At 49.8% G+C, this 27,551-nt stretch overlaps 6 protein-coding genes and 2 pseudogenes across 6 annotated transcripts; 3 read left to right on the forward strand and 5 right to left on the reverse strand.

The window, feature by feature from the left end:
* The first annotated feature begins 619 nt into the window (after positions 1–619).
* On the forward strand, positions 620–3,457 carry LOC136449702 (uncharacterized). Its single transcript, XM_066449861.1, has 5 exons — positions 620–759; positions 897–1,033; positions 1,129–1,232; positions 2,832–2,963; positions 3,127–3,457. Exons 2-5 carry the CDS (start codon positions 913–915, stop codon positions 3,151–3,153), a joined length of 384 nt encoding a protein of 127 aa, XP_066305958.1. The 5' UTR covers positions 620–759; positions 897–912; the 3' UTR covers positions 3,154–3,457.
* A 148-nt stretch (positions 3,458–3,605) lies between these two features.
* LOC136449684 (probable inorganic phosphate transporter 1-7) lies at positions 3,606–4,931 on the reverse strand (annotated as a pseudogene).
* Positions 4,932–11,788: 6,857 nt separating this feature from the next.
* LOC136449678 (probable inorganic phosphate transporter 1-7) lies at positions 11,789–13,378 on the reverse strand. The gene has a single exon (XM_066449838.1). It carries the CDS (start codon positions 13,310–13,312, stop codon positions 12,275–12,277), a length of 1,038 nt encoding a protein of 345 aa, XP_066305935.1. The 5' UTR covers positions 13,313–13,378; the 3' UTR covers positions 11,789–12,274.
* A 405-nt stretch (positions 13,379–13,783) lies between these two features.
* Positions 13,784–14,699, forward strand: LOC136449693 (uncharacterized). The gene has a single exon (XM_066449852.1). It carries the CDS (start codon positions 13,973–13,975, stop codon positions 14,408–14,410), a length of 438 nt encoding a protein of 145 aa, XP_066305949.1. The 5' UTR covers positions 13,784–13,972; the 3' UTR covers positions 14,411–14,699.
* Positions 14,700–18,447: 3,748 nt separating this feature from the next.
* LOC136449721 (cleavage stimulating factor 64-like) lies at positions 18,448–19,353 on the reverse strand (annotated as a pseudogene).
* Positions 19,354–19,382: 29 nt separating this feature from the next.
* On the forward strand, positions 19,383–20,190 carry LOC136449728 (uncharacterized). The gene has a single exon (XM_066449892.1). The coding sequence runs from the start codon at positions 19,552–19,554 to the stop codon at positions 20,020–20,022; it is 471 nt and encodes a 156-aa protein (XP_066305989.1). The 5' UTR covers positions 19,383–19,551; the 3' UTR covers positions 20,023–20,190.
* Positions 20,191–20,331: 141 nt separating this feature from the next.
* Positions 20,332–23,140, reverse strand: LOC136449710 (pentatricopeptide repeat-containing protein At4g35130, chloroplastic-like). The gene has a single exon (XM_066449870.1). It carries the CDS (start codon positions 22,970–22,972, stop codon positions 20,579–20,581), a length of 2,394 nt encoding a protein of 797 aa, XP_066305967.1. The 5' UTR covers positions 22,973–23,140; the 3' UTR covers positions 20,332–20,578.
* A 1,613-nt stretch (positions 23,141–24,753) lies between these two features.
* Positions 24,754–27,424, reverse strand: LOC136508551 (uncharacterized). The gene is made up of 4 exons (XM_066503251.1): positions 26,674–27,424; positions 25,982–26,203; positions 25,246–25,416; positions 24,754–25,085 (listed from the first exon to the last, which is right to left on the reverse strand). Exons 1-4 carry the CDS (start codon positions 27,145–27,147, stop codon positions 25,059–25,061), a joined length of 894 nt encoding a protein of 297 aa, XP_066359348.1. The 5' UTR covers positions 27,148–27,424; the 3' UTR covers positions 24,754–25,058.
* Between the last annotated feature and the right edge of the window lie 127 nt (positions 27,425–27,551).

Genomic DNA, 27,551 nt, shown 5'->3' on the forward strand with positions numbered 1-27,551 from the left:
AGTTTATGATCAATACTTTCTTTGCTTATAAGTAGATATTCTTAATCTTAAGCAAGTTAACACAGACAGGGGAGCCATTCCGTCTACAATTCATAGTACAGATAGACTGATTCACAAGGTACTTTTGCTTTACAATATCCTGCCAAATTCCTTTTTTCCTTTTATTTAAGTCTCCACCGCCATTTTCACAAAATTCTAATATTTAATTTTCTTATATCCTTAATACCCAGACCGCCTTTCTGTCTTACTCTTGTAGGTGTTGGTCCATTTGATCAAATGGTATTTTCTTCTTCCGCTGCCTCCTTGTGAGAAAAAAAAAGTCTTCTTTGTTCAAGTTTTCAATAACCGATTTTGTGAAGCAAAAAAAAAAATGACATATGGTAAACCGAGGTGTTCGTAAGGCTGGAATTAATAAGTGTGGTCCTTTATGCATGAACATAGTCCCTCCTTTTCGTATGTCTGTCTGTATCTGTATGAATGTTTTTGACATTTTTCTCCTCCGGAGGTAGTCAATACGAAGCCTACCTATGCTGTCACAGAATGGGCTACCACCCAATGGGCCTGACTGAGGTCTCTTAACGCGGGGCGGTAGTAGTTCTTTTTGCAACTCGAGGCCCAGCAAACACTGAGCGGATATATATGCTGTGAAGTAGTAACCCTAACCGAAGCCCCCGCCTCCCACACACGGGAATAACCTGTTGGGCTACCGCCGCCGCCGCCGTCCTTAGCTGATATCATCGCCGGCGAAGAGCGCCCCAGGTAGTATACCCAACCCCCCTTCTCTTTCCTGTCCGCTGTGCAAAACCGAATTCTCAAACTCTTAACCTCAAGCTATCTGGCTTTTTGATGCCTACTAGCTTCTAACTTTCTGCAAAAATTATCGGTCCCTTTACTAGATCCGCCGCCCCTGCTATGGAGTCCGCGGTGAACCCGAAGGCGTACCCGCTGGCTGATGCGCAGCTGACGATGGGTATCCTCGATATCATCCAGCAGGCCGCCAACTACAAGCAGCTCAAGAAGGGAGCTAACGAAGGTACCGTACCAATCCCTTGTGGACGTCTCCTGGTCTCTACTCTGTTAATTCTGGGGCTTTCTTATTCAATTTGTGTCTTTTGTGTTTGCGTGCAGCGACCAAGACCCTGAACAGGGGGATATCGGAGTTCGTAGTGATGGCGGCGGACACGGAGCCGCTCGAGATCCTGCTCCACCTCCCCTTGCTAGCTGAGGATAAGGTACTGATTATTTGCCCTTTCCCCTTTTGTTTTTTGTTTCGCGTACACTAGTGCTTTATATAAAAAAATTCATATATAATGATAGAATTAAAAAAAATATCTCTTGAAACAGAACATATATAAATTAATAAGTCTATTTGGCAATCTAATCATGGTATGCTCATAACCTCAACCAGGGCCAAGGGTAGGCCACTTATGTTAAAAACGGAACTGAAGCGCATGGCACCATATTCATTATATTGGCTTGTTCGAGTAGAATATGTCACCGAGGAACTTTACACTTGCACAAAATGAATATCATCTGCAGGGAAAAAAAATCCACATTAGTTATTTCTTAAGCAACTATATGTCGTTTTAGTGACTTGGGGCTCTTGGTGGGTTTCAACTCTAGCCTACCCCAACTTGCTTGGGACTGAAAGGCTATGTTGTTGTTGTTGTAACTATATGTCGTTTTATCAGCTCAAATTTACTTTCAGAAAAATAAATTTGACATTGCACAAGAGTTAGTAGCCGCTGACAATGGAACCTAAAATAGTTCATCCTATACACAGTATCGATTCCTAATCCTTCATCTTTCTGCTGCTGCTAGCCGATTCCATGCTTGTAGGAATACATTAGTAGAACTCAGGTTCCAACCTGCTGCCTGCAGCTACGGTGCTTTTCCAGCTAGCACAAATCAGTAGCTATACAAAAAAAAAACAATCAGGCTACTCAAGAAAAGAACATGTTGTTAAGATACTTTCCATTTTTTATCCAGAATATCATGACAGGTTAGAAAGACCCCGGATCTAGGCATATTCATATTGAGTATGTTTATTTACTACCAATTTGCTATTTTACTATTCTATAAAAATATTTGCTCGTGCATTCCTAGAAAGTTTTAGTTTAAGGAGTGGTAAAAAATTTGGTGGCCGTGACTGTTTGTTACATGTAAATCAACTATAAGCTGAACCAACAACAGGCAAAACACACAGATGGACGTTTCAAGGAAAATAGATATCCATACCACAGAGGTTAATATACATATAGAAAAGGATCTGGTTCACCTAAATATGGGCACATAGCAATAGCATCCAATGTAAAGCATGAATCTAAGTCGTCGTTAAAGCCTACAAGGTACTATGAGAACTGATAATGGACCTGTTCTTTGATCTTAAGTTGCGCTTCAAATCAATTGCCCTTTTCCTCCTCGGCGTTGAAATTTGTATTATTTAAAGCATAGCCAACTGGAACACCATAGGATCTTGAGTTACCAGCATCCACATCCTACAGTAGTTTAGGTAAATAACGATATGAACCCAAATAATCGGAGAAGCTATTTGAATGTCATCAGAAACACAAGGTGTCACAATATAACCCAAAAATCAATGATACAAAAACTGGCTGAGAGGAATAGCTCGCCGTAATTGTGTTCTTTTCCAATTCTGAGTCCCTTGCCTCTGGTACTTTTAGTTAGTTCTACATGCTTCTTTGCGCTCCCTTTATCCTGCTTGGTTGATGACATGAACTACATGTATACATCTCTTCTGTTAGCAGGCTTCTTAATGAATAAGGCAACATTCACCATTGGCTAATAAATTTGCCCTATGCTATTTGCAGAATGTGCCATATGTATTTGTTCCATCGAAACAAGCTCTTGGCCGTGCTTGTGGCGTGACTAGGCCGGTCATTGCTTGCTCAGTGACCAGCAATGAGGGTAGCCAGCTGAAACAACAGATACAGGGTCTCAAGGTACTTAATATTCTGTCTTGTAGTAGTTGTTAATACTTGATATTTTGGTATTTATATATATGCATATTATGATTCTGTAATATTTATATGCTGTTTAATAGTCTTTCTTATCATGTTGTTGTATGCATATCTCTGTAGATTAATCAAATTTAATGAATTGCAGGACTCTATTGAGAAGCTTCTCATCTGATTTACCAAAGACCTTTCAGTGTGATGGGCCTCGGGGACACATTTTTCAGAGGCTTGGACTGGTGATGGTGTCTTGTTTACTAGATTTTATGCTTTCCAAACTATGTTTGAACACCGTTAGGTCGACCCTACTTGAATTGTGCTGTCTCTTTATATTTGTGACTGGTCATGTATTCTCAAGATGCCTCTGCATCCTGCCTGGCTTGGTTTCTGTTGAGATTCTGACCATCATTGTAGCGGTTTGCAACTTCCATGTGACCACTTGCAGCACAAATAAAATCGTAGTGATGTTCAGTTTGTCTCAAGTTTTCTGGGATACTACTTGTGCATATTTTCTGCCAATTCTGTATTAAATTGTTTTAACTTGTTCTAATACTTGGATTTTTGTGGTTAAAATGTTGGCCTTCTTTTACGCTGCATGACCTCTAAGTCCAGTCGTAGTCGGGGTTCTACGTCTTGCATGTGTTACTAGCAAACGTGCCCGTGTTACTTTGGCACGGAATCCAATAATTAGAAACCGTGCTGCGGTATTGGTGCGGTAGTTATGATATAGTTCGTTTTTTTATATTCTAGCTATCTTTGCGTGCATTGTTATTATTTTATTATAGGCACCACATACAACAATTAAGAGAAACAGCACAAGGATATATGACATGGCACTAGCAAGCTTTTCATAAAAACGACATGATACAATGGATTAGGACAAAACACACAGTTTTATTCCAAACATAGGATACGGCTACTGAACTACTAGCTCTATGACTCATCCTAACCAATTGGAATGCCACCAAAGGCACCAAGCACGCTGCACGCGCCAGCCAACAACAAAAAGGCCCGATCTAGCTAGCAATTTAGTCCTAAATCCTAATCCTGCGCGCGCGCGCGAATGCATCCAGCTGCCAGCGGAGATGGCGAATGGGCGGCCCTCCTCTTACGGCTCGGTCTCGCGCGACATATCCTCGAGTGACTTGCCCTTGGGCTCCGGCACCAGCAACGTGAGCATGAACCCCAGGAAGCTGCCCCAGGCGAGCAGCAGCAGCGAGTTGCGCACGCCGATGCCCGGCGGGTACCCGTGCGCCGTCTTGGCCGGGTCCTGGCTCTGCGCCAGGTACAGGAACCCGAAGGAGCCGATGATGGCGCCCACCTTGCCCGACGCCGCCGAGATGCCGTGGCACGTCGCGCGGAGCCGCGCCGGGTAGATCTCCGCGGGCACGATGAAGATCGTGGCGTTGGGCCCGAAGTTTGCGAAGAAGAAGGTGAGCGCGTACATCACCACGAACCCCGTCTGGTTGCCGGGGCGCGTCCACTGGCGGTACGGCACGGCCAGCCCAGCATGAAGGCCGCCATCATGAGGAAGCCCACCGCCTGGATCGCGAACCGCCCCACCACGTCGATGAACGCCACCCGGGCACCGTGCCGCACAGCGCGATCAGCGTCTGCGCGCGCGCGATGTGGAACAGCTCGTCCAGCGCGCTCATCGTCTCCGCCGCCGGGATCCACCCCACTGCGCTGAAGATGTCCTTCTGGAACAGGTTCTGCGAGTAGTACGCGATGTCCAGGAGGAGCCTGATAGACGGCGGTGGCCCTTTAGAGGTAAATACTTAGGTTGGATAGGAGACTTGGTCGTCCAGCGTCGTCGTGGCTATGGCGCCGCAGCGACGAGTCGGGGAAGTCATGTAGGCGAGGTCCAGTGACGGCGACGAAGGCGATGGCGCTTCTTAAGTCTTACGGCGCGCTCTCTAGATCGGCTTAGGGATAGGAAAACCAGTGGGGCGCCGGCGGCTACGGTGAACCTCCTATCTTGTGTCCTAGCCCTCACCGTTCTTTTATGGCGCTGCGCGACGGGGGTCCATCAGACATAACATTTGTACCCTCATCTATTTGAGAGTGCTTCTTTCTTACTCAGTATGAGGCCTATGATACTTTGCAAAATTGCAAGACATTCTCAACTCTATTACAGTCATCTATATCTGAACTGGACTTCTGTCAAACTATTCTGGATACGTAAACTGCGTCAGGGTAAATTCTTACTTGTATTTGTACACCCATCAAGCTTCCAACGGCTGAAGCATATGGAACCATGTTCATTTGATCGATATCGTATCGGTTCTTAGAACACTTAAAATTTCTAAATCTATTACCCTTGACTATAGGAGCAGGCGTATGTTTACTCGCATGCATACTTTATTTCTTTACAATCTTTTCTAAGTATGCCTTTGCGATAGTCCTAATGCTCTATTTTCTTGTATCTCGGTGAAATTCGATTATTAGAACCAATGAGGCTTCACCAAGATCATTCACATTGAAACTTAAGGACAAAACTTCTCCTTCTCCAATGACAGATTAACATCACTACTAGTGAGTAGAATGTCATCTATTCACAGAATGTGGAAAATGAATTTTCCATTCTTGAACTCTGTATAAACGCTATTGTCCTTCTCATTTTCTTTAAAACCCAAACTTTTTTATCGTTTCATCAACTTCAAATACTACTGTCTAAAGACTTGTTTTAACCCATAAATAAATTTCTACCGGCAGCATCCCATACATTCTTTTTCTTCTACGATAAAACATTTGGGTTGTGCCATGTAAACGTTTTCATATAATTCCCCGTTGAGGAATGTCGTCTTTACATCCATCTTATGTAACTCTAAATCGTAATGTATCAATAACACCATTATGATTCTAAAAGAATCCTTGCATGAGACTGGAGAGAAAACTCTCATTATAATCTATTCATTTTCTTTGCGTAAAGTCTTTTGCTACAAGTCATGCTGTATATCTTTCCACATTCCCTTTGAAGTCACATTTTATCTTGTAGACCCTTTCACAACTGTGGGGGTATGGCCCCCAAGACATGGGCCGCACCATCGGAGGTGGTCCGGCCCACAAGATCAATGCGTGCACGGCGCTGCTCGGCATACACCGCAATACATTGTATAGTACCAAATATGATATTTTACTTGTAACCCTGCCCCTCTAGAGTATATAAGGAGAGGCAGGGATCCTCTACTCGACATCGTGTATTCAATACAATACACAGACGGCCCGAACCTGTCTAAATCGCTGTCTCTGCGCCTTGTGTCACCATCTGGTTCCTGATTACGCGCATCCCCACCGACAAATCTACCATTGTGGGATACCCCTCGGTGGCGCATCCCCACCGACAAATCTACCATCGTGGGATACCCCTTGGTGGACTGCCGAGCATATTCTGTCGACAGTTGGCGCGCCAGGTAGGGGTGTGCGCTTGATCCATGGCGAGCCAGATGGACCTCAAATCAACAACGCGTTCTCGTCGTCAATCTCATGAAGATCCATGCCGGTCCACGACGACGATTCATCGCTGCTACACCAGCCCCTACGACAGCAGATCCGATCTCGGAACCACCTCCGAGGTCGTCCTCACCAACAACTCACCGCCCACCAGGTGCTCGCCGTCAATGCCGACCAGATAACGTCATACGTCGTCGACCAGACATTCTTTCTAAAGCTAAGTCACTCTTTAATATTCTTTTAAATATTCTCCAATCTCCGTATATCGTCATAATATTTCTCCGAACTGTTTTATCCATGTTTGCTCTCCGAATGATTTTTCGAACCCCCGAACAGTCGCGTTGATGCTCGGACGCCTCTAGAGATGGCTCTGTCTCCGGCTCCTCCCTACATGTGCTACGGGCTCCGCGCTCTGTGTTATGGGTGGTCGGCAACGGCTCCTTGGTCATGCCTATTCCTCCTACACGTGCACGGGCTCCGCGCTCGATGTTATAGACTATGGGCTAGCTAGGGCTAGAGACTCAGCTACACACTAACTGTTCGGGTGGTTTATATTAAACATAACTATATTTTCACGCCAACTGATCACCGAACTGCATACGCTGTTTCATCACCATTGCTGATTTTTCTCTGGAGTTTATTTATTTGTGCATCATGTACTACCCGTTCTACATGTTTGTATTGCAGGATCATCGTCCAGGTGATCAGACCACCTGGTGCTCGAACTTCTCCACCGATCAACTGGTCGGACCGCTTGGTTCATGGACTCCGTCGCCGACTAGTTGATCGGACTGTTCACCGATCGTTTCTACTCAATGTTCACTTCGTCGCCGACTAGTTGACCAAACTGTTTGCTGCTCGTGCTTCATCGCTAGCTACGCCGGTTACTCCTCAGCGCTCGGATTCTTCATGCTCGGGGACTAAGTGGGCACACTTCACCGCACGGACGTCGTCAGCTACGTCGGTGCTCGAACCTCGCCGCCTACGCTGGGGACTCCTCGGTGTTTGACCATCGCCAACGACGCCGGAGACTCCTCGCTCCTCGGTGCTCAGTCATCGCCAGCGACGCCGGGGACTCCTCGCTCCTCGGCGCTCGGTCATCGCCGCCTACGTCGGAGACTCCTTGGTGCTCGGTCATCGCCAACGACGCTGGGAACTCCTCGCTCCTCGGTGCTCGGTCATCGCCGCCTACGCCGGGGACTCCTCGCTCCTCGCTCCTCGATGCTCGGTCATCGCCGCCTACGCCGGGGACTCCTCGCTCCTCGCTCCTCGGCGCTCGGTCATCATCGTCTACGCTGAGGACTCCTCGCTCCTCGCTCCTCGGTGCTCGGTCATCGCCACCTATGCTGGGGACTCCTCGGTGCTCGATCATCGCCAACGATGCCGAAGACTCCTCGCTCCTCGGTCATTGCCAGCGACGTCGGGGACTCCTCGGTGCTCGGTCATCGCCAGCGACACCGGGGACTCCTCGCTCCTCGGTGCTCGGTCATCGCCGCCTACGCCGGGGACTCCTCGCTCCTCGGCGCTCGGTCATCGTCGTCTACGCCGGGGACACCTCGCTCCTCACTCCTCGGTGCTCGGTCATCGCCGCCTATGCTGGGGACTCCTCGGTGCTCGATCATCGCCAACGACGCTGAAGACTCCTCGCTCCTCGGTGCTCGGTCATCGCCAGCGACGTCGGGGACTCCTCGCTCCTTGGTGCTCGGTCATCGCCAGCGACGCCGAGGACTCCTCGCTCCTTGGTGCTCGGTCATCGCCGCCTATGCCGGGGACTCCTCGCTCCTCGCTCCTCGGCGCTCGGTCATCGCCGCCTACGCCAGGGACTCCTCGCTCCTCGAAACTCGGTCATCGCCGTCTACGCCGGGGACTCCTCGCTCCTCGGCGCTCGGCCATCGCCGTCTACACCGGGGACTCCTCGTTCCTCAGTGCTCGGTCATTGCCGCCTATGCCGGGGACTCCTCGGTGCTCAGTCATTGCCAGCGACGCTGGGGACTCCTCGCTCCTTGGTGCTCGGTCATCGCCGCCTACGCCGGGGACTCCTCGATGCTCGATCATCGCCAGCGACGCCGGAGACTCCTCGCTCCTCGGTGCTCGGTCATCACTAGCAACGCCGGGAAATCCTCGCTCCTTAGTGCTCAGTCATCGCCAGTGACGCTGGGAACTCCTCGCTCCTCGGTGCTCGGTCATCGCCAGCGACACCGGGGACTCCTCGCTCCTCGGTGCTCGGACATCGCCAACGACACCGGAGACTCCTCGCTCCTCGGTGCTCGGTCATCGCCAGCGACGCCGGGGACTCCTCGCTCCTAGGTGCTTGGACATCGCCAGCGATGCCGGGGACTCCTCGCTCCTCGGTGCTCGGGCATCGCCAGCGACGCCGGGGACTCCCTTGCTGCTCGGATCTTGCTACGTCTCGTCGGTGTGCTATCAAGCTGCTCCATGCTGTTCGGATTAGGGTGCTGATCTTGGGCAACATGTCTGGGGTTTTGATACGCGCATGTCAGACGATGTCAGCAAGCTTTCAGACTTCTTTGATCTTGCTACAAGATTCATTCTTTATCTTCCAGCAGGCTCGGGGACTAAGTGGGCACACTTCACCTTGCGGTGAATGTGCTTGTTCTCATCTCGAGGCTACGCTTGGGGACTGGCTGCCTGCTCGGTTGGTCTTCTACTTTATGATCCTGGCACCACATGACTGCGTCACCTACTGTCAGGCTCGGAGACTAACTGTGGGGGTATGGCCCCCAAGACATGGGCCGCATCATCGGAGGTGGCCCGGCCCACAAGATCAAGGCATGCACGGCGCTGCTCGGCATGCACCGCAAGACATTGTATAGTACCAAATAGGATACTTTACTTGTAACCCTGCCCCTCCAGAGTATATAAGGAGAGGCGGGGGTCCTCTACTCGACATCATGTATTCAATATAATACACCAAAGACACAGGACGTAGGATATTACGCCGATCAGACGGCCCGAACCTGTCTAAATCGCCGTCTCCGCGCCTTGTGTCACCATCTGGTTCCTGATTACGCGCATCCCCACCGACAAATCTACCATCGCGGGATACCCCTCGGTGGACTGCCGAGCATATTCTGTCGACAACAACCTACTACTTTGGCTCCATTAGAAATTTCTTTTAAGTCACAAACATCATTGGTATTCATTGAACTCATTTCAACTTCGATAGCTTCTTGCCATTCAAACGAATAAATGCTTGTCATGATTTCTTCAAATGAGGTAGGACCATCCTCCATTTGAATTTCTTTATTAACATAGACTTCATAGTCATCAAAAAATTGGTTTACTAATTCTGAGACTTTCTGGGGCTTCAGCTACTGGCACTTTTATGTGGGGCTGTTGTTGCTCTTCATTGCCAAGAGGCAATTGATTCTATAGGCTTCTGTATCACAAGATCCTTGTTTATATTATTTATCTTCTTCAAAGAGTCAACAATAGGTCTTGTATAAGTCATACAACATCAACAGGTATCGAGAAATTCGTTGTTTTGAATCACTGAAGTGGGCACGCAGTCCCGCTTCTCTTCAAGTCATAGGTCTCTACATACCGTGCTCCCCCAGATCGTCCCATCTTTTATAAAGATAGTGTATCTTTCATTTTGTTATTTAGGTCCAATATGTTAAAATGTTATATGGCGCTTTAAGCACCGTATTAATATCTTTGATGGTGACTACGCTATCTTTCTCTCGGAACTTTAAAAAATCCAAGAATTTAGCTGTTTTTTTGCTTAGGGGTATCATTGTTGTGACCATTGTACTCCTCCAACGGTCGCATTTATCTTAATTAATTTTTATCTCACTCTTAATGAAGAGTATCTTTCCTAATTGATCTTTATCTCACTCTTAACGAAGAGTATTTTTCTTAATTAATCTTAATATTTTCCCCCTCGAAATATGACATGAACTTTACTGTCATAATTTCGAGAACTATTCAAAAAACCTGTGAACGAGGAGACACTTATAATTTACTTCATTCATATAATTATGTCATGTAAACAAAGTTATTTTTTGATCTGTTTAGGAGTATGCTTTCTTTATTTCACTTCAAGAACTCAACGATGTCTTTCATTAGCAGTACTTTTGCAAGTAACACTTGCATATTTTTCTTGTCTTTTGATTAAAACATTCCCTTATACTTCATTTTCTAATTAAATCTTTCTGTTGATTCTAATTTAATCAGAAAATTAGTAAACTAATAAAAAAACTATCCTGAACTGGCTTAACTCAAACCTTTTCATTCACATACCCCAGCATTGCAGCCCGTTGGCATGCAGCTGAGTGATCTTGGTTAAAAACTAAAACTTACAAAATGCTTCTGCATCAATTCTACATCACCGTTGTGCAGAAAATAAAATTAATGCATAAAACTCATAAATTAACTTGAAATACATATAACTACTCTTCAAAATTAAATTCTCCCGTTGGTTCGAATTTAATTAGAAAATAATCAACATCATTGCAGCGGAAACTTGATAATAAAATACATTCTTTTAGTTCAGGAGTATTTCTTGCTCTTTTACTCTCTGAAAATTGACCATGTTGGTGTAAAATTTATCAGAGATTTAAACTTCAACCTTAAACTCATTATAATATTGTTATCATTAACGTTGGTCAGAAAATAACAATACCATAATTTAACATAAATAAATCAGACTACTCCTCTAATTTAAATTTTCCCGTTGTTTCCAATTTAATTAGAGGATAAATATAATCATAATTTATTGAATAAATATAACTGCTCTTCAAATTAAATTCTTCCATTGGTTCGAATTTAATTAGGAGATAATAAATATTAAACTTTGTAGCAGGAACATGGAAAAATTCTTTATCTACTTTTCAGAAGCATTTTTGTGTACCCATCTACTCTCTGAAAAATTATACCGTTGGTTCAAATTTTGACAAAGATTTAAACTAGACAGAATCATCAAAATTTGCTTCTGAAAATAATAAAACAAAAACTCAATGTTTACTGTTCATTCGGCCTAGCCTGGTGAAACAGTCCGCGGCCCATCTCGGCCCAGCGGCTGCCTAGCGGCGGCGCGCGTGCCAGGCCGCAACTTGGGCCGAGGCCGGGAATCTCCAATCACGCCTGGGCCTCTTTCAGCCTGATTCACTCTGAGCCGTCCAACTTGATCCGACGGCTAGGCTCTCTCTTGAACCCTAACTCCATTTCCTCTTCCCCTTTCTCTCTCTCTACGCCGCAACGCACCAGACAACAGAAGAGACGAAGGAATAAAGGATGACAGGAGAAGAGGAAGTGCGGCGCCGCCGTGGTCCCCCTTGCCGGAGCACGCGGTCTCCAGTGGGTGTGCGCGCCAGCATCGAGTGGCCTCGCGTCGGTGCCCTGAGCCCGTGCGCCGGCGACCCAGCATCGAGCGGCGGCTCGTCCCGTTCTGCCCGCACGACGGCGATGAGAAAACCGGGTAGGTCCCTCCCCTCTCCGTCCATCCTTCTAGGGTTAGGGTAGGGTTTCGGGTTAGGGTTTCGATCTATTTCTACAAATCGAATCTCCTCCTTCTACTTTCTTGTTCTAATCTACTACAAGAGTTAGATCTACGCCTAGTTAATCTTGCTCTTGATACCATTGATAGACAGCGGTGGACCTCTAGGCGTAGATCAGTGGGCAAATACTTAGCTTAGATAGAAGACTTTGGGCGCCAAGCGCAGTCGCGGCCATGGCGCCGTAGCGACGTGACCACTGGGGTCGGAGTCGGGGAAGCCGTGCAGGCTCGGTCCAGTGGCGACGACGAAGGCGATAGCGCTTCCCAAGTCTTACAGCGCGCCCTCTAGATCGGCTTAGGGATAAGAAAATTTGTGGGGCGTGGGCGGCTACAGTGAACCTCTTATCTTGTGTCCCTGCTCCCACCGTCCTTTTATGGCCCCGATTAGGACAAAAAGTCCAATTAGCCGTTGGGCCAACTGGTGGAGATCATAATAACATAGCCACGTCGACGTCGTGCCCAGCAGGTGTTTCCCGTGCCGACGAAAGAACTCGCGGGAGAAGAGCCCGAACGGCAGCGGCCCCGTCGTCGTCGCTTCTTCTTCGGCCCCCTCCTTACTGTCGATGTCGACCTGGAGCACCCTGGACATGTCCGCCGCGGCGCGCTCGGCGTTGCGGGCCACCAGCGCCGTGTATTGCGCCGTCTTGGGCATCTTCATCCGCGAGTAGAAGGTGAGTGCCGCGGGCACGGCGCCGAACATGAGGATGATGCGCCACACCAGGTCCGCCTCCGCCGGCGTGGACGCCGCGGGGTAGATGTTGTACGCCGGCGCCGGGAACCGGCTCCGGAACAGCGCGGTGACACCGATGGCGACGGCGCCGGCGGCCAGGATGCCGAACCCCTGCATGGCGAAGACGGCGGCGACGAACGCGCCCCGCGTCCGCTTGTTGGCGTACTCCGACACGATGGTCGCCGACAGCGGGTAGTCGCCGCCGATGCCGAACCCGAGCCAGAAGCGGAAGAAGCAGAGCGTGGCCATGACGCAGGTCGGCGAGTGCCCGAACGAGAGACCCGACGCGACGGAGCAGACGATCATCGTCAGGAGCGTCATCCCGTACACGCTCTTCCGGCCCACCCGGTCGCCGAGCCAGCCGAAGAAGAGCTGCCCCGACAGCATGCCCACGAACGCCACGCCGTTGACGGCGGAGGACACGTGCGGCGGCAGGCTGCCCGGCCTGGGCGAGCCGTCGACGGTGTAGTAGACGCGGCCGATGAGCTTGGTGACGAGGGAGATGCAGAAGAGGTCGTACGCGTCGTTGAAGAAGCCCATGCCCGCCACGACGATCGCCGTGAAGTGGTACCACTGCGTCTTGGCGCCGTCCAGCGCCGAGAGCACCTGCATGTTCTGCCCCGGCCCACCCGCCATTATATTGCCGCGCCGGCCGCGATCGATCGCTGCTGCTCTAATCCGGCTGCCCAACTCTATGGTGGTATTGTTGTCTTCTCTTAAAATAAAAAAATAGTGGAGACTGGAGTCCGCAGCCAATGTATGTATACTGAGGAGGAAGTGAGAATATTCTCGGCTCCGAGTCCTTCATTCCATGGATGCCAACTTCTTGGGCCACAAACTCTCCCTGCTCAACGGCTTCTTCCGTGTTCCATGCAAAGCTTTGACGGGCTCCACGGTCAGTTTCATTCCATGCGGCACGGGGAACTCGGAGCTCGGTGGGGAGCAAATGGAGGCCCAATAGGCCTCGTTTTCGTTACACATAAATAACAAGGGCCCCCTTGGGACAGCAACGAGGCGGGCGGACTCCCGTATTTCCAGAAAAGGCCGACCCGATGGCCCAACATAAACTTTGACCTTTGACCTTTGACCTTTGACCGAGCACCACCATCAGAAACTTCTCCAGAGGGAGGCCAAAGCTCGCGCCGGCCGGTCCGGTCCAACGCGGCGACGCCAGAAATACTCCAGCGGCTGCCGTCCCCGGTCCTCCTCCTCTTCCTCCCAAAGAAACCATCCCCTTCCCCTCGCCAAACCACAGGAAGAAGCGAGCAGCCCACCCAGATCCCACCCTCTCCATCGATGGCGATGGCGATGGCGCCGGCGCCGGCGCCTGCCGCCTCCTCGTCGTATGCGTGCGCGGCGTGCGGCGCGGACCTGAACCTGTCGGCGGCGCACCTGTACCCAGCGGACTTCTACTTCGAGGCCGGGAACAAGGGCACGCTGTCCTTCTCGTGGGTGGACGAGTCGCGCCTGCGGTTCGCCCCTGAGGACCGCATCCGCCCCTTCTTCGAGACCCTCAACTACTGGGGCATCCAGCGGAAGCGCACGCGCATCAGCTGCGACGCCTGCGGCCGCCTCCTCGGCTACGTCTACGACGACGGGCCGCCGGTCATGCAGGGCACCGGCCAGTTCGGGATGGGGCCCAGCCAGGTCATCCCGCGCCGCCCCAGGTACCGCTTCAAGATCAAGGCCGTCGCCGCCAGCTCCACGCCGCCTGCCGCCGCGTATGGAAAGTGATCCTCCGTAGAATTTCTGCGTCTCGTTTCTAATCTCGTTGCGTGTCATGTCGGCTGTCCTGCTATGATGCCTTTCCTGTAAATTTTTTTTGAACGTAATCCTTTCCTGTAAATTACGTAGTAGCTTCCTATAATTCGTGTCATGCGTTGTTTTTCAACTTGTTCCTTGGTGCCAATAATCTTTTATTTTTTGAAAATTGGTGGTGTAGCATGGAAAGGTCACGATTTTTGTAAAATACCATCAAAAGTTTACGTCCCTGTAAAATACAACCAGATGATTGAACCGTGAACTGAAAATAGCATTCCGTTAAAATAAAGCGACAAAAGTGACGGAATTGAAAGTAGCTCCGTCACGTCCATACGCGTTGTTCTCGTGGACGCTCGCCATGAACAGTAACAGCTCCTGCAGCACCATGTGCCGCAGCGCCCGTGCTTGTGCACGTCCTTGCTGTCCCGTCTCTCGCCCCGTCGGTCCTGCCCCGCACCGACGCCTCTCCCCGATCCCGATTTGTGCGCCTGTAACCTGCATGGGATGGAGGAGGAAGGCCCCTACAGCGGGACGTCCTCAACCGCATCGGCGTTCAACAGCTGCACCCTCGTCTCGCGCCGCTTCCACGCGCTCGTGCTGCTCATCGACTCCGTCTTCGTCCGCGTCGACTGCGTCATCTCGACGACCCGCCGCCCTCCTCCCCCTCCACTGTACCGGGCTACCCGCCGCACCAGACGCTAGCTGCGGGCGCGGCGCGTTCGTGCACATCGCGCGCGTCCTGGTCGCCGGCATCGCCACGCGCTCGGCTAGATCCTGTCCCCCGCCGTTGCGGACGTCTCCTGGCGCTCCGAGCCATTGCCCGCGCCCGTCGCGGATGTCTTCCACCAGTCCACCACTCGCGCTCCAAGGTACTCCGCTCAGATGCGGCGCCTCCACATCGAGCTGGCACCGACGATGGCGTGCTCCTAAATTGGAAGGCCGACTTCGGCTCCACCCTCGGCAGCTGTGTCATCCTCAGCGCCTCGTCGGTCTCGTCCAAGCCGCCGATAGGGCCACGGTCCGATGGTGGCAAAGGCGATGCGCTGCTTTTAGCCGTCGGAACCTGCTGCTGGAGGTGTGCTTCTTCAACTCAGCAAGGACACGTGCTTCTGGCCGCTGGAACCTGCTAGCGCTGGTGCAGCGGTTCTACGAGCCCATGTCCTGGCGCGTGCTCCTATAGTCTTGCCTGGCAAGGACGTGCGCAAGCACAACCTGCTGGCATTGCGCGTGGTGGCGGGTGCCGCAGGAGCCATTTCTGTTCGCGGCGAGCATCCGCGACAACTTTACGTACGAGCGCGACGGAGGCTTCCGTCATTCCCATGACTTCATTTTAATATAATGTTACTCTCAGTTCATCGTTCAATCTTTTAGTGGTATTTTACGGAGCGTCAAACTTTCGGTGGTATTTTACGGAGATCGCGATCTTTAGATGCTACACAACTAATTTTCCCATCTTTTTTTTAGCCTCTACTCTGGGTACAGCTGTAGAATCTGTTCATGTACGAACACACACCCACACACACCACACACACTACACACCACGCGTACACAATCAGATCTACAACTACACGCAGATATGAAGACCGCGTCCTTCTTGAGATCACCGGAACCATCCACGGCTCCGTAGGCGACGGGCGCGTCGCAATCCCTTTGTAGTTCCACGCGATAGAGGCTGTAGAATTTTTTTGAGAATAAATTCCGGTGAGAGACGTGGTTCGAATCCAGGATTCGAACCCACGCCGGCAGCGAGCGCACCTGGCTCAGCTAGCCAACGGAGAATGATACATATACAACTCTTAAGAACTCTTCGTAACGATTCTCAAAACATAAAATAAAAAAAACATGTTTGGATTGACATGCGATTGAAATCTTTTGGGGCATCTAGAATGCGGTTAATTTACTAATGATGAAGCATTTGGATGGTACACAAATGAAAAGGAAACATTAGAGCATCTTCAAAAGTTCTCTAAATCCTTTATTAATCTTGGTTTTTTTAGCAAGATGAGAAAAAACTTCTTTCCAACAACTCATAATTCATCCTTCTAATCTTTTAGAACTTAGAAAAAGTCACCTTGTTCCGCGTAAAGTTACACGCTTCCGAGTCGTGCGTATCTTCTCTCTCCCGCGTATGTTTGTCAGCCAATCTATAGGTGGAAGAGCATGGAAAGAATAAAGAATAGGAAATGTTTCCTAATGCAAATGTACAAGAGAGAGAATATATAAAAGTGGTTAAGATAATTTAGAAATAATATAGGATTCCTGATGTAAAATTATCTTCTATATTTTGGGAGTGGATTATTAGAAACTTGGAGATGGCCTTCTTTATTCCTTCCAATAATTTTTTTGGAGATGTAAAACTTCATGTTTTTAGGAAGAAAATATTGGGTACACTTGGACATGCTCTTAGATTGTATTGTACTCCCTTTTTTTAACTTTGACCAGTTATATATAAAAAAAATATTAATATTTATAATATATAATTAGTATCATTAGATATATAGTTAAATATACTTTCATAATAAATTTATTTGGAGATATAAATGTTGCACGTATTTTCTACAAATCTAATTAAAGTTGAGAAAGTTTGGCATGCACGTATCCCATAACGATTTCTATTTTGGGACAGAGAGAATAATTTCAAAGAAATTCGTAAAATCTTTAAAAAAAAGTAAGATCCACTCCTTTGTTCCAAAAACTCTCATCATAGGAAAAGATTTCAATAGGAATTCAAATCCTCGGAAATTCCTCCACTTTGTTGCAAAGTGGCCTCAGAAATTTCTCCACTTTTCCTCTGTTGCAAAGGGGCCTAAGTTGCGAATTTGCGATCAAGCTGTGTGTGGTTTGTCATGGGTTTAGTGAAATTGTCAGGTGGCATTGTGGCAACACCTCTCACCCCAGTTGGAAAGAAAAGAACACCCAATCAAAGACAACTCGCGCATAACCATGCGCATATGATCATCACATGAGCAAACTAGAGGAATCACTGCATTGCACTGCTGAGTGGAACGTTGAGTTCAGAAGGACTTTTTGGAAGGAAGAAGTAAATGAATGGGACATACTGCTAGATATGCTTAAGCAGGTTCAGATGAACAATGACAAAGGCACAGTTATCTGGAAGCTAGAGAAATTAGGAAAATACACTACGAGATCGACGCGGAACTCTTGTTGCTAAGGCTAGCAGCGTATGAAATCTTATGACCCATGCAAGGAAACTATTCAGAATTAATCAAGAGGATGAACTAATCTGAGATATTTATGGGCATTCATGCAAGAAAAGATAGAGATAAGAAGCTGACATGCAGCGAAACTAGTACAAAATAAGAGATATAGAAAAGGAAAATTCAATCAGTTATGCAAGGAAAGTAATCAATTGGAAGCGTCCAATTAGAAACAGTACGTAGAGAACCTGAAGCGAGGCAAAAGCGCCAAATAAAGAATGTGAGATCAATGTAATACGGAGTAGGATGGAAAATTTTAGGGGAATGGTTAGTAAAAGGAAAGAAAAAATCTGGAAATACAGGATGCTTCTGTATAACGGAGTTTTTATTGGGCTAGTTACGCAGAACAGGCTACAAATAGGTGTGCCTCTTTGGATAGTACTCCGTACAATATTTCTTCCGAAGTGGCGAGAGTTATCTTAAAAGCTTCTGATGGTGCCAAGTTGGACAATCTCTCAACTCTCAATAACAGTGGCGCACCGGATGGACGATTTCACCGCAAGGGGATGCAAACTCTCAAGACTTCATGCAGTTCTACTTCGGCTGCTGAGGGTTGGGCCTTGGGCCTGTTGCTCCTGTTAGCTCTAGTGCTAGATGGTTCGTTTTGCTAGCTTGTGTTGGATGATGTAAAACTCATTATTCGCTTTCTTTATAAGCACGGCTATCATTACACACGCATTGGGAGTTTTGCACAAACCTGCTGCTGCATGCAGCAGGCTCTGTTGGACGATCAGAACGAAGCAAGTGTTATACAAGCAAAGATTTCTTCGTTATTCAGTAAAAAAAGGGGCAATCATACAAACAATATCATTAATAAACTCTGCTAGAGCAGCAAAAGCATGGCATTACATCTGTTTTCTCCTAATCGACTGATCTACAGGACGAAGAACCGGGAAACAATTCCAGCTCCAGACAGGAGCAGATCAGAAGCACATGACCCCAGCTGCAGAAACCGCCCTTGAAGCCGCCGCCTTCTTCCAGATTCACCTTCCTGAGCTTGGCGCCGTGATCGCCGTCGTCGGAGCCGGACCCCTCCACGCCGGCCTTCCTGGCCGCCTCCGCGGCGGCGTCCGCGGCCGCCATGTCGATCAGGTGACGCGCCAGCTCCACGGTGGCGGCCAGCCCCGGGACCTGCTCCTGGAGCAGCCTCAGGGCGTCGGGGCCGTGTCCCTCCAGCAGGCTCACAATCTCCCGCAGCTCCCGCGCTGACCGCGCCGCCAGGAACCGCGTTAGGAGTCCGGCGATGGCGTCCCGGCGACGAGCGACGCGGCGTGGACGGCGTCCTCCAGGCCGACGGGCTCGTGCTCTCCCCGCGCGCCGGCGCCGGAGCCGCGGCGGCCTGCCCGGCCCGCGAGGCCGACGCGGAGCTCGCGGCCGCGCAGCGCGTGGCCGTGCAGGTTGCGGCACGCGCTGCGCGCCGTCTCGTCGTCGGGGTACTCTACGAAGGCGTAGCCCCTGAGCTTCCCCGTGCCCGGGCCGGCGGCGAGGCGCAGGGAGCGGACGGGGCCGATCAGCTCGCACGCGTCGCGGACCTCCTTCTCGGACGCATGGAACGCGATGTTGCCCACGTACACCACGCGGCTGCACCGGCAGTTCGCGGCCGCCGCAGCAAGGGACATGGCGCCGCCGTCCATGTTCTCGGATGGAAGAGGAGGCTGCAGATGGGTAGCTGCCGCGGCGGCCATCCGCGGTTATATAGCCGGCAATTCGACGTGGAGTCGGAGCCGGTATTCGTTTCGCGGTCGATTTCCTTTTTTCCTACTTCTATACTTGGATGTGCGCTTTGTTGCTTACGCTAGATGACGTCAGCGACAGCCAAGCCCACACACCCTTCCGCCGCGCAACCGCCCTAGCCCGCCCCAGATTGGATTCGAGCTCCGACCCAAACAGAGCATTATGGCCGTAGCTGGACGGGGCGGCCGCGCCACCGCGCTACTCCTGCGGGCCCCCGCGGGGGCGGGGGCGGGGGCGGGCGCGCGGTGCATCCACGAGGGGCCAGACACCATCGAGGAGCTGCTGGACCGGCACCTCGTGAAGAAGCCCGCGGCGGGCCCGGACGAGGAGTCGGCGGAGGCGCGGCGGCGGCTGACGAGCTCCCGGCGGGAGGCGCTGTCCCTGTACCGGGACATCCTCCGGGCGGCGCGGCTCTTCGCGTGGCCCGACGACCGCGGCGTGCCGTGGCGGGAGGTGCTCCGCGCCAACGCCAGGCGCGAGTTCGAGGGGGCCCGCGGGGAGCGTGACCCGGAGGTGGTGGCGCGCCTCCTCATCGGCGGCCGCGACGCCGTGCAGCAGGCGCTCGACCGCCTCGCCGACGCCTCACGCCGCGCGATCGAGGCCGAGGAGGCCAAGCGCCGTGGCGGGGCGTAGATTTGGAGCTGGATATTTCAAACCTACGCGTCCTGTGGTAGCAGCATTTGCTTAATCTTGTTGTAAGCGACGATCTCTAATTCTCAATGCCTGTTATGAAAATGGTTTAAAGGATCAGGCTATCTCAAGCAATACTACTATGCATGTTTCTAGCATTTGATCCGTGAATGATGTGTCGAGTGCCGTAGAATGAATACAATCAGCTCAGCATTTTTACTTTGTATATAAAGGGAAAAAACAACTTTGTACATCATCCTACTTTCAATTGCTACAAAAAGTGGCTTGGTCCTTGTCCAATGTGTGTAATCAGTTATGGGTTAGATTTCCCCCCAAATTGTCTGAAAACATGAAACAGAAGTTCCTTCCTGGAGCGTCTGCTAGAGTACCTGGGAATGGGTCTCTCCAGTATGTGTCCTCAACTGAATACATGCTGTAGTAGCCTGCCTTGTGTCAGTTTTGTGAAAGCCCGGGTGCTATCAGAACACTCCGCATCCAAGTGTCCTGCTCTAGCAGAATCTCATCCAGTTCAGGCATTCCATCATCAATCTTAACTTGTTCACCAGTAGTCACCACAGCAACAAGAGCCATCAGAAAATATGTGGTATATCTTTGTGTCACCAACTACAATCTTCCGCCCCGAATATTTTGATATCAACTTCAGTGCATGATGGCAGTGGTTGCATACACGCACATTCTTCTTGACAAGAACAGGGGTCCCAGCCTCAGATGATATCAGACCAAAGGCAACAGCCAGCCTTACACTATGCTTATTTGGAAGTACTGTTGTGCTTGAAGCAAAAGGATCTGAATCGCGGAGATTACTTGAGCTATCTAAATCTTCTCCGATATTTCTTGATAGGATATCAGAGAATTCATGAATTTTCTCGCTCTGAGGGTGAGACATGTCCCCATTGACAAAACTGCACTCTTTATCATTAAGCTCGACAAGGCTTCTTGCCTCTGTCCTTCGGAGCCCCTTCTCCTTCATCAGAGATCTTATCCTCTCCACATCCTCCCATCTCCCGGCATCAGCATACATGGAAGACAGAACAACATAACAGCCTGTGTTGTTGTGTTCCAGTTGGAATATCCTCTCTGCTGCGTATTCTGCTATATCAATATCATTCTTATTTCTGCTCGCTGTCAGCAAGGAACCCCAAATTCTGGATGTTGGAGCTATTGGCATGTTTTCAATAAACCGCAGCACCTCTCTGAGGTCACCTGCCCGGCCCAGAAGGTCAGTCATGCATCCGTAGTGCTCAATCTGTGGAATCATACCATACTCCTGATGCATTGAATTGAACTCCTTCCAGCCCTCAGCCTCCAGGCCAGAAATACTGCAAGCAGTCAACACAGAGACAAAGGTACTCTCATTTGGTTCCATACCATTACACTTCATCTCATCGAACATTTCCAATGCAGTCTTTCCCTGTCCGTGAATTGCATATCCTATGATGATTGTATTCCAGGAGATAACATCCTTGCAGGGCATTTTGTCAAAGATTTCCCTTGAGGCCACAGTATCGCCACACCTTGCATACATATGCATAACTGCATTCATAATGAGAGTGCTGTCTCCATAGCCTAACTTGATAATGTAGCTATGCATTTGCCTGCACTGTCTTAATGAACCTAGCAAGACGAATGCCGGTACTACTGCTGTCATGGTGAAATAATCAGGATAAAGAGGTTGATTCAGTAGCTCCAGGAACAATGCGATGGCTTCCTGGTACATTTCCATGTACATGTAGGCAGCAATCATATTATTCCATGATACCAGAGTTTTGTCTGTTATCTGACCAAATATCTTTTCAGATGATTCCACTTTGCCAACCTTGCCATACATCTCCAGAAGAGCAGTCTCAAGCACTACGTGAGGAAGAAAATGTCTCCGAACCACATAAGCATGAACACTCCTTCCATATAGTGAGCTTTCAGTTTGAGCACATGCAGTAAGCAAGTTGATAGCAGTGACCACTTCCACCTGGAACCCGTCCGCTCTCATTTGCATGAAGCAATCAATCGCATCCACAGGCCGCTCATTCAGCGCATAACCACCTATCATACAATTCCATGTCACCACGGTCCTCAGCAGCATCTTTGCAAAGACATTCTCAGCAAAGAAAACATTGCCACATTTGCAGTACATGTCAACAAGAGAAGTTCCCACCTTGACATCCTGCTCGAGCCCGTGTCTGACGGCATAGCCATGTATCTCCCGCCCCTGCGCCAGGGCCGACTCCAGGCAGCAGGCCACGAGGGCGGCGATTACCCCGACGCTGTCATGCCCCACCCGCAGCTCGTCCTTCATCTCCCGGAAGCACGCCAGCGCCAGCGCCCCCATCCCGTTGGACACGTACCCGTCCACCATCGTGTTCCACGAGACGATGTCCCGCGCCGGCATTCCGTCGAACACCCGCTCGGCGTCCCCGACCAGTCCCAGCTTGGCGTAGAGCGCGACGAGCGAGTTGGCGGTGTACACGTCGGCGCCGAGGCCGAGCTTGATCACAGCCGCGTGCGCGGCGCGGCCCTCGCCCAGCGCGCCGGCGCGCGCGCAGCACTTGACGACGACGGGGAAGGTGAAGCGGTCCGGGCGAGCGCCGGCGGCGAGCATGGCGCGGTACGCCGCGAGCGCGTCGAGCGGGAGGCCCGCGTCCGCGAACCCGCGGATCATGACGTTGTGGAGGAACGCGCCGGGGCTGCTGACGCCCGCGAAGGCGTCCGCGGCCTCGTCCATGCGGCCCGCCGCGACGTGGGAGAGGACGAGGGACTTGGGACGGGAGCCGGAGCTGGGGACGGGGATGGGGCGGGGAGCCCCTCCCTCGCCGTGCTTGGGCCGCGCGCGGGGCGGAGGCTCCTTGGAGGTGGCAGCGGTGAGGTGCTGGGAGGCGCAGGTGGTGGCGGAGGCTGCATGGGCTGCGCGGGAGGGGAGGAGCAGCGGCGTGGCCATGGTGGGGCGCGTGGGGTGGGGCGGAGGGAAGCGAGATGGGGATTTTTTTCTGCGTCGGGTTTTTGCTCTCGCGGTTTATCCAATCAGGGGAGGGAGAGGAGGGAAGGAACGTGTCGCCGGGAGGGATTCCATTTGCTCTGCAGCCTGCACTGCCCACGGGCAGGGGCGGATCCACCGGAGCAGTGGAACCTTTGAAGCCCTCGGGGAGGTTTAGACAAAGTTCTATAATATAGGGAATTGAAACTTAAAATTGGGTAGCAGTATTGTTCAGTCCCCTAAAATATTTTTCGGATCCGCCGCTACCCACGGGCCAAAGGTTGCATTTCAAATGGCAAACGCGTCTGCAGCAGCTGCCGCGCCGTATTCATGTGCAGTATATAAGATTGAGACTCAAGATTGAGCAACAGTTCAGCCCCGGATCGGCCGCTGCCCACGGGACAAAGGTTGCATTTCAAATGGCAAACGCGTCTGCAGCAGCTGCCGTGCCGTATTCATGTGCAATATATATACATCCAAATAACAACTACTCCGTACGTACGAGACATCGCAGACATTCAACTAGGAGTAAACAAACTGCAGCATGACACTATGCCATGAATATCACAAATCTGACCGAGTGTAGAGGCGCCAAGCACCTAATATGAACGAACCATTTCGTGCGTTTTTTTTTTCAAAAAAATAAACATAACTGCATCACAAACAGGTTATCGCCCTGTTCACTTGACTTATAAGACGTACTTTTTTAGCTAATGAATAATATTTCACAGTAAATCAGTCAACAGTACTTTCAGTCATGGCTTATCAGCTAAACGAACATGGCATATATATATATAGAGAGAGGGACCGCGTTATCCCAGTCAAAATTTCGTAGCATATGCTTGATATTACAAGTTGAAGAATAAGCAAGTGTCTGACAAAAAGAAAAGACTGATTCAGCTGCACCTCACTTGACCCTCTAGCTTCTTGCCTGATGTCCTGTTTCAGGGGCGTTTGGTTTCCTCTTGCTTGATGTCCTGTTTCAGGGGCGTTTGGTTTCCTCGTTGTATTGTGCTGCCTTGACGAGCGAGGATTCCGAGCAAAGCTGTGTGTTTGGTTTCTTTGCCTGAGTGCTTCGGGGTGTTTTATTTGGTTTCCTTGCCTGAGTGCTTCGGGGTCTACGCATGAAAAGATTTGGCTTGCTGGCGTGAGAGTATGTCCTACAGCTACACTGTAACATGATAGAACGCAATGAGTTCAGCATGATAGAACACAGAGTGCACGGTGATACAGCAAACACGGTGAAGCCAGTACCTTTGCCCTTTTCGCTGGGGCTTATGGCTTATAAGCCGTATTTTTTTAGTTAATAAATAATATTTTTCTCTCATACCAAATCAGCCAACAGTGGTTTATCAGCCGAACAAGCCTAAACAGGCGCTGGTTATCAGTTAACAGATACTGTAACATGATAGGACACAATAGTACAGTAGTACACGGTGTTAACAGTGTTGCATCCTGGAGATCAAGGAAGCCAACTTTGCACAGAAAGGAGGATGTGAACTTCAGCCTCTTATTAAAGGGTTCCAAGACCTGAGCAATTGCTACCTAGAAAAAAGAAGCATTGGAAATACTTCTAAAAGGTTGAAAGAATGAAAACTCCAAATTCCAGTTTGGTTACTTGCAGCAGAATTTTTAGAGTCAACAGAAGGCATCACGAAAAATCCTAGGTGTTGAGAGAATGAAAACTCCAAATTCTAGTTTGGTTGCTTGCAGCAGAATTTTGAGTCAACAGAGGCATCACAAAAAAATCCTAGGAGCACCGTGAGGGGGCCAATTTTCAGCAAAAGATGTGTTGCACCATGTCTTGGCAGGACATGCATGAATTTGTGGTTACAAACTATTCATACATACATGGTACAGTTTGTACAGCGACCGAAAAAATGATCTGCCGTTGCTATGATTCAGAGAACATTATCAGCGACGAGACTCGAACTAAACGAATGTGTAGTTCAGATTTCTATAACTCAGTGAACCATCTCGATCCTCAGATGTTTTCTGCTGTGTGACATGTCATATACATAGTACCGAATCATGCATCAGAAAAAAGCAATTAACCACATTGTTTCCTTTCCTGGGCCTGCAAAATGGAAAAGCATCTATTAGTTCCATGTATTTGAAACATTTTACGTTATTGTCTATCATATAAAGCAAATACAAAGCTAGTGAATTCTAAAATGGATCCTTTATTGTCCACAAATGGAGGCACGCTACCAGTCATAAGTCATATAGCTAATTACCTCTTGAAGTTTTCGGAACACTGACGCTTCCAAATCATTAAATCCAGTTCCATCAATATTGCTTGTCCTTGATTCATGTGTTTGTGTTGACCTCGCTGATAATCCACCCGATTCTTGAACAGGAGCAACATTTAATGGAAACAGAGAGAAATGGTTCTGTATTGCTAATAACTGTAAAGAAGAGAAACAAGTATTGGTCATTGCACAATGCAAGTAATATAATTCAAAGACAGGAAATGTCATTCAGTAATGATCCCAAATATTTAACAGAGGGGAGGACCCTACTATGATCGGATAAATAAAAACAAGAGCATATGCACAACCATGGAAAGAAATAATGTAGTACAACAAGAAGAACCTAGTTGCCTGGTAACTTTTTAGAATTTGGTTTGCTCTCTGGATAACCACTCCAAACTTGTCATGGAATTCTCCATGCTATCAGCATAAAGATGCATAATTATTAACTTATGCAAGATTACAAGTAATACATAGTTATGTAGCCTTGTGCATTAAACTGGGAATATTTTCCAACAATCCTATCTTATTATAAGTTTTTGCATGTCACTTTCCTGGGATAGTATGAGATGCATATTTGCCCCTACCAACCATGTAAGATTCAAATCAAAGTAACACTAACACAAAAAAGACATAGCTCCGGTAACTGACATAAGTCAAACTATTCTTAGTCAAATATGGAATGCACTCAAATGATAAAGGGTAGAGAAACAGGACTTACTGCAGCTTCTTTGGAGCCCATTACTACAATTGCTGACCCCTTACTCCTTGATTTCCTTGTCTTGATAACAATGTCTTCAACTTTGCCAAATTTCTGGAAGAGCTCCTCCAACTTTGCCGCATTGTACGAATCAGCACTCCCATCCCATGAAACCTTCAAGATCTTGCCCTTGTCTGTTTTCACCCCGTCCTGTGGGGTTCCACCCTTCTTATCTCCATGCACCTGAACACATAACCAAATTGTGGAAATTGTTAACCAATAAATATCAATGACTCTGTTGGACCACCTCTTGCTTAGCCTTAGCACGGACTAGATAGGTACAGCTACAACCAATTTCCCCTCTGATCAAACTACTCACCAATAGCCTTGAAGAAATGCGATGCTTCAGGTGAACCATAATGTAAATGAGTCACAATTCAGGAATTTTCCCGACACCCAGGATCCAGAACATATTAATTTCTAATCCAATGAAATGGAAAAACAATAGCATGGCAAGACTGCATTCTATCCAATTCCCAGCCTCTTGCACATCTTAGCATGGACCAGATAGGTACAAGTACAACTACAACCAATTTCCCCTCTAATCTAGCATGGCAAGACGCTATGCATCCTGACCAATTCATTCAACAAACTAACTGAACAGTTTTCCAGAGCACGGAAAATACGAAGGAGAAATCGTTCGAGATACTTACCGAAGTCGATGCGGCACCTGATGCAGAAGCCTGCTTGGCGGCGCGGAACGCTGCGAGCTCACGCTCAATGTCGGCAGCCATCCGCTTGGCCTCGCGCTTGGCGAGCTCCTCGGGGTCGGCGGGATGGCCCGCGGCGGCGGCGCGCTCGCGCTCCTCGAGGTCGGAGACGGCCTTCCGGCGCTTGACGCCCGCGGCAGCGACGCGGGCGGCGGCCTCGCGGCGTCCGCGGAGGCGCGCGTCGAACTGGCGGCGGAGGGACTCGTCGCGGAGGAGCTTGTAGGAGCTCGAGAGGAGCTGGAAGTCGGCGGTGGCGTTGGGGTCGTCGGGGCGTTTGTCGGGGTGGCGCAGCCGCGACTGCGTCCGGTACGCCTTCTCGATCTGCTCGATGGTCAGCGCCACGCCTTCCTCCCCCGACGGGAGGCAGAGCACCTCGTAGTGGTCGATGTCATCCTCCTCGTGCCCCGTCGCCGCCATGGCGCCCGAAGAGAGACGACGACGCGGGCCCTAGATTCCGCTTTGGGGGATGGAGGCGCAGGGTGAGGGGTCGGCGCCGTGAGCAAGCGGAGGGTGCCCAAACCCTAGATCGAGGTAGAGAAAGGCAGACAGCCGATGGGGAGTTGCCGGGCTGGGGGCACGACGAGAGGCGGCTGGGAACCCCGAGGCCCGAGCCCGGCTCACTGGCGAAGCAGTAAATTAAGGCCGGAGGGACCCGGCCGGCGGCAGGCGTCGGCGGTCGCGGGAGGAGGCTCGGGCGGCGGCGCAGCCAGGTGGAAATATCCCGAACCGTATTGTTTTCTATATTTAATCTGATCGAATTCGTATTTTCGGACAAATTCGAATTTGGTTTAAAATTCGGAATATTAAATTCGAAATCGGAA

The sequence above is a fragment of the Miscanthus floridulus genome, chromosome 1 (assembly GCF_019320115.1).
Source record: "Miscanthus floridulus cultivar M001 chromosome 1, ASM1932011v1, whole genome shotgun sequence".
NCBI lineage: Eukaryota > Viridiplantae > Streptophyta > Magnoliopsida > Poales > Poaceae > Miscanthus > Miscanthus floridulus.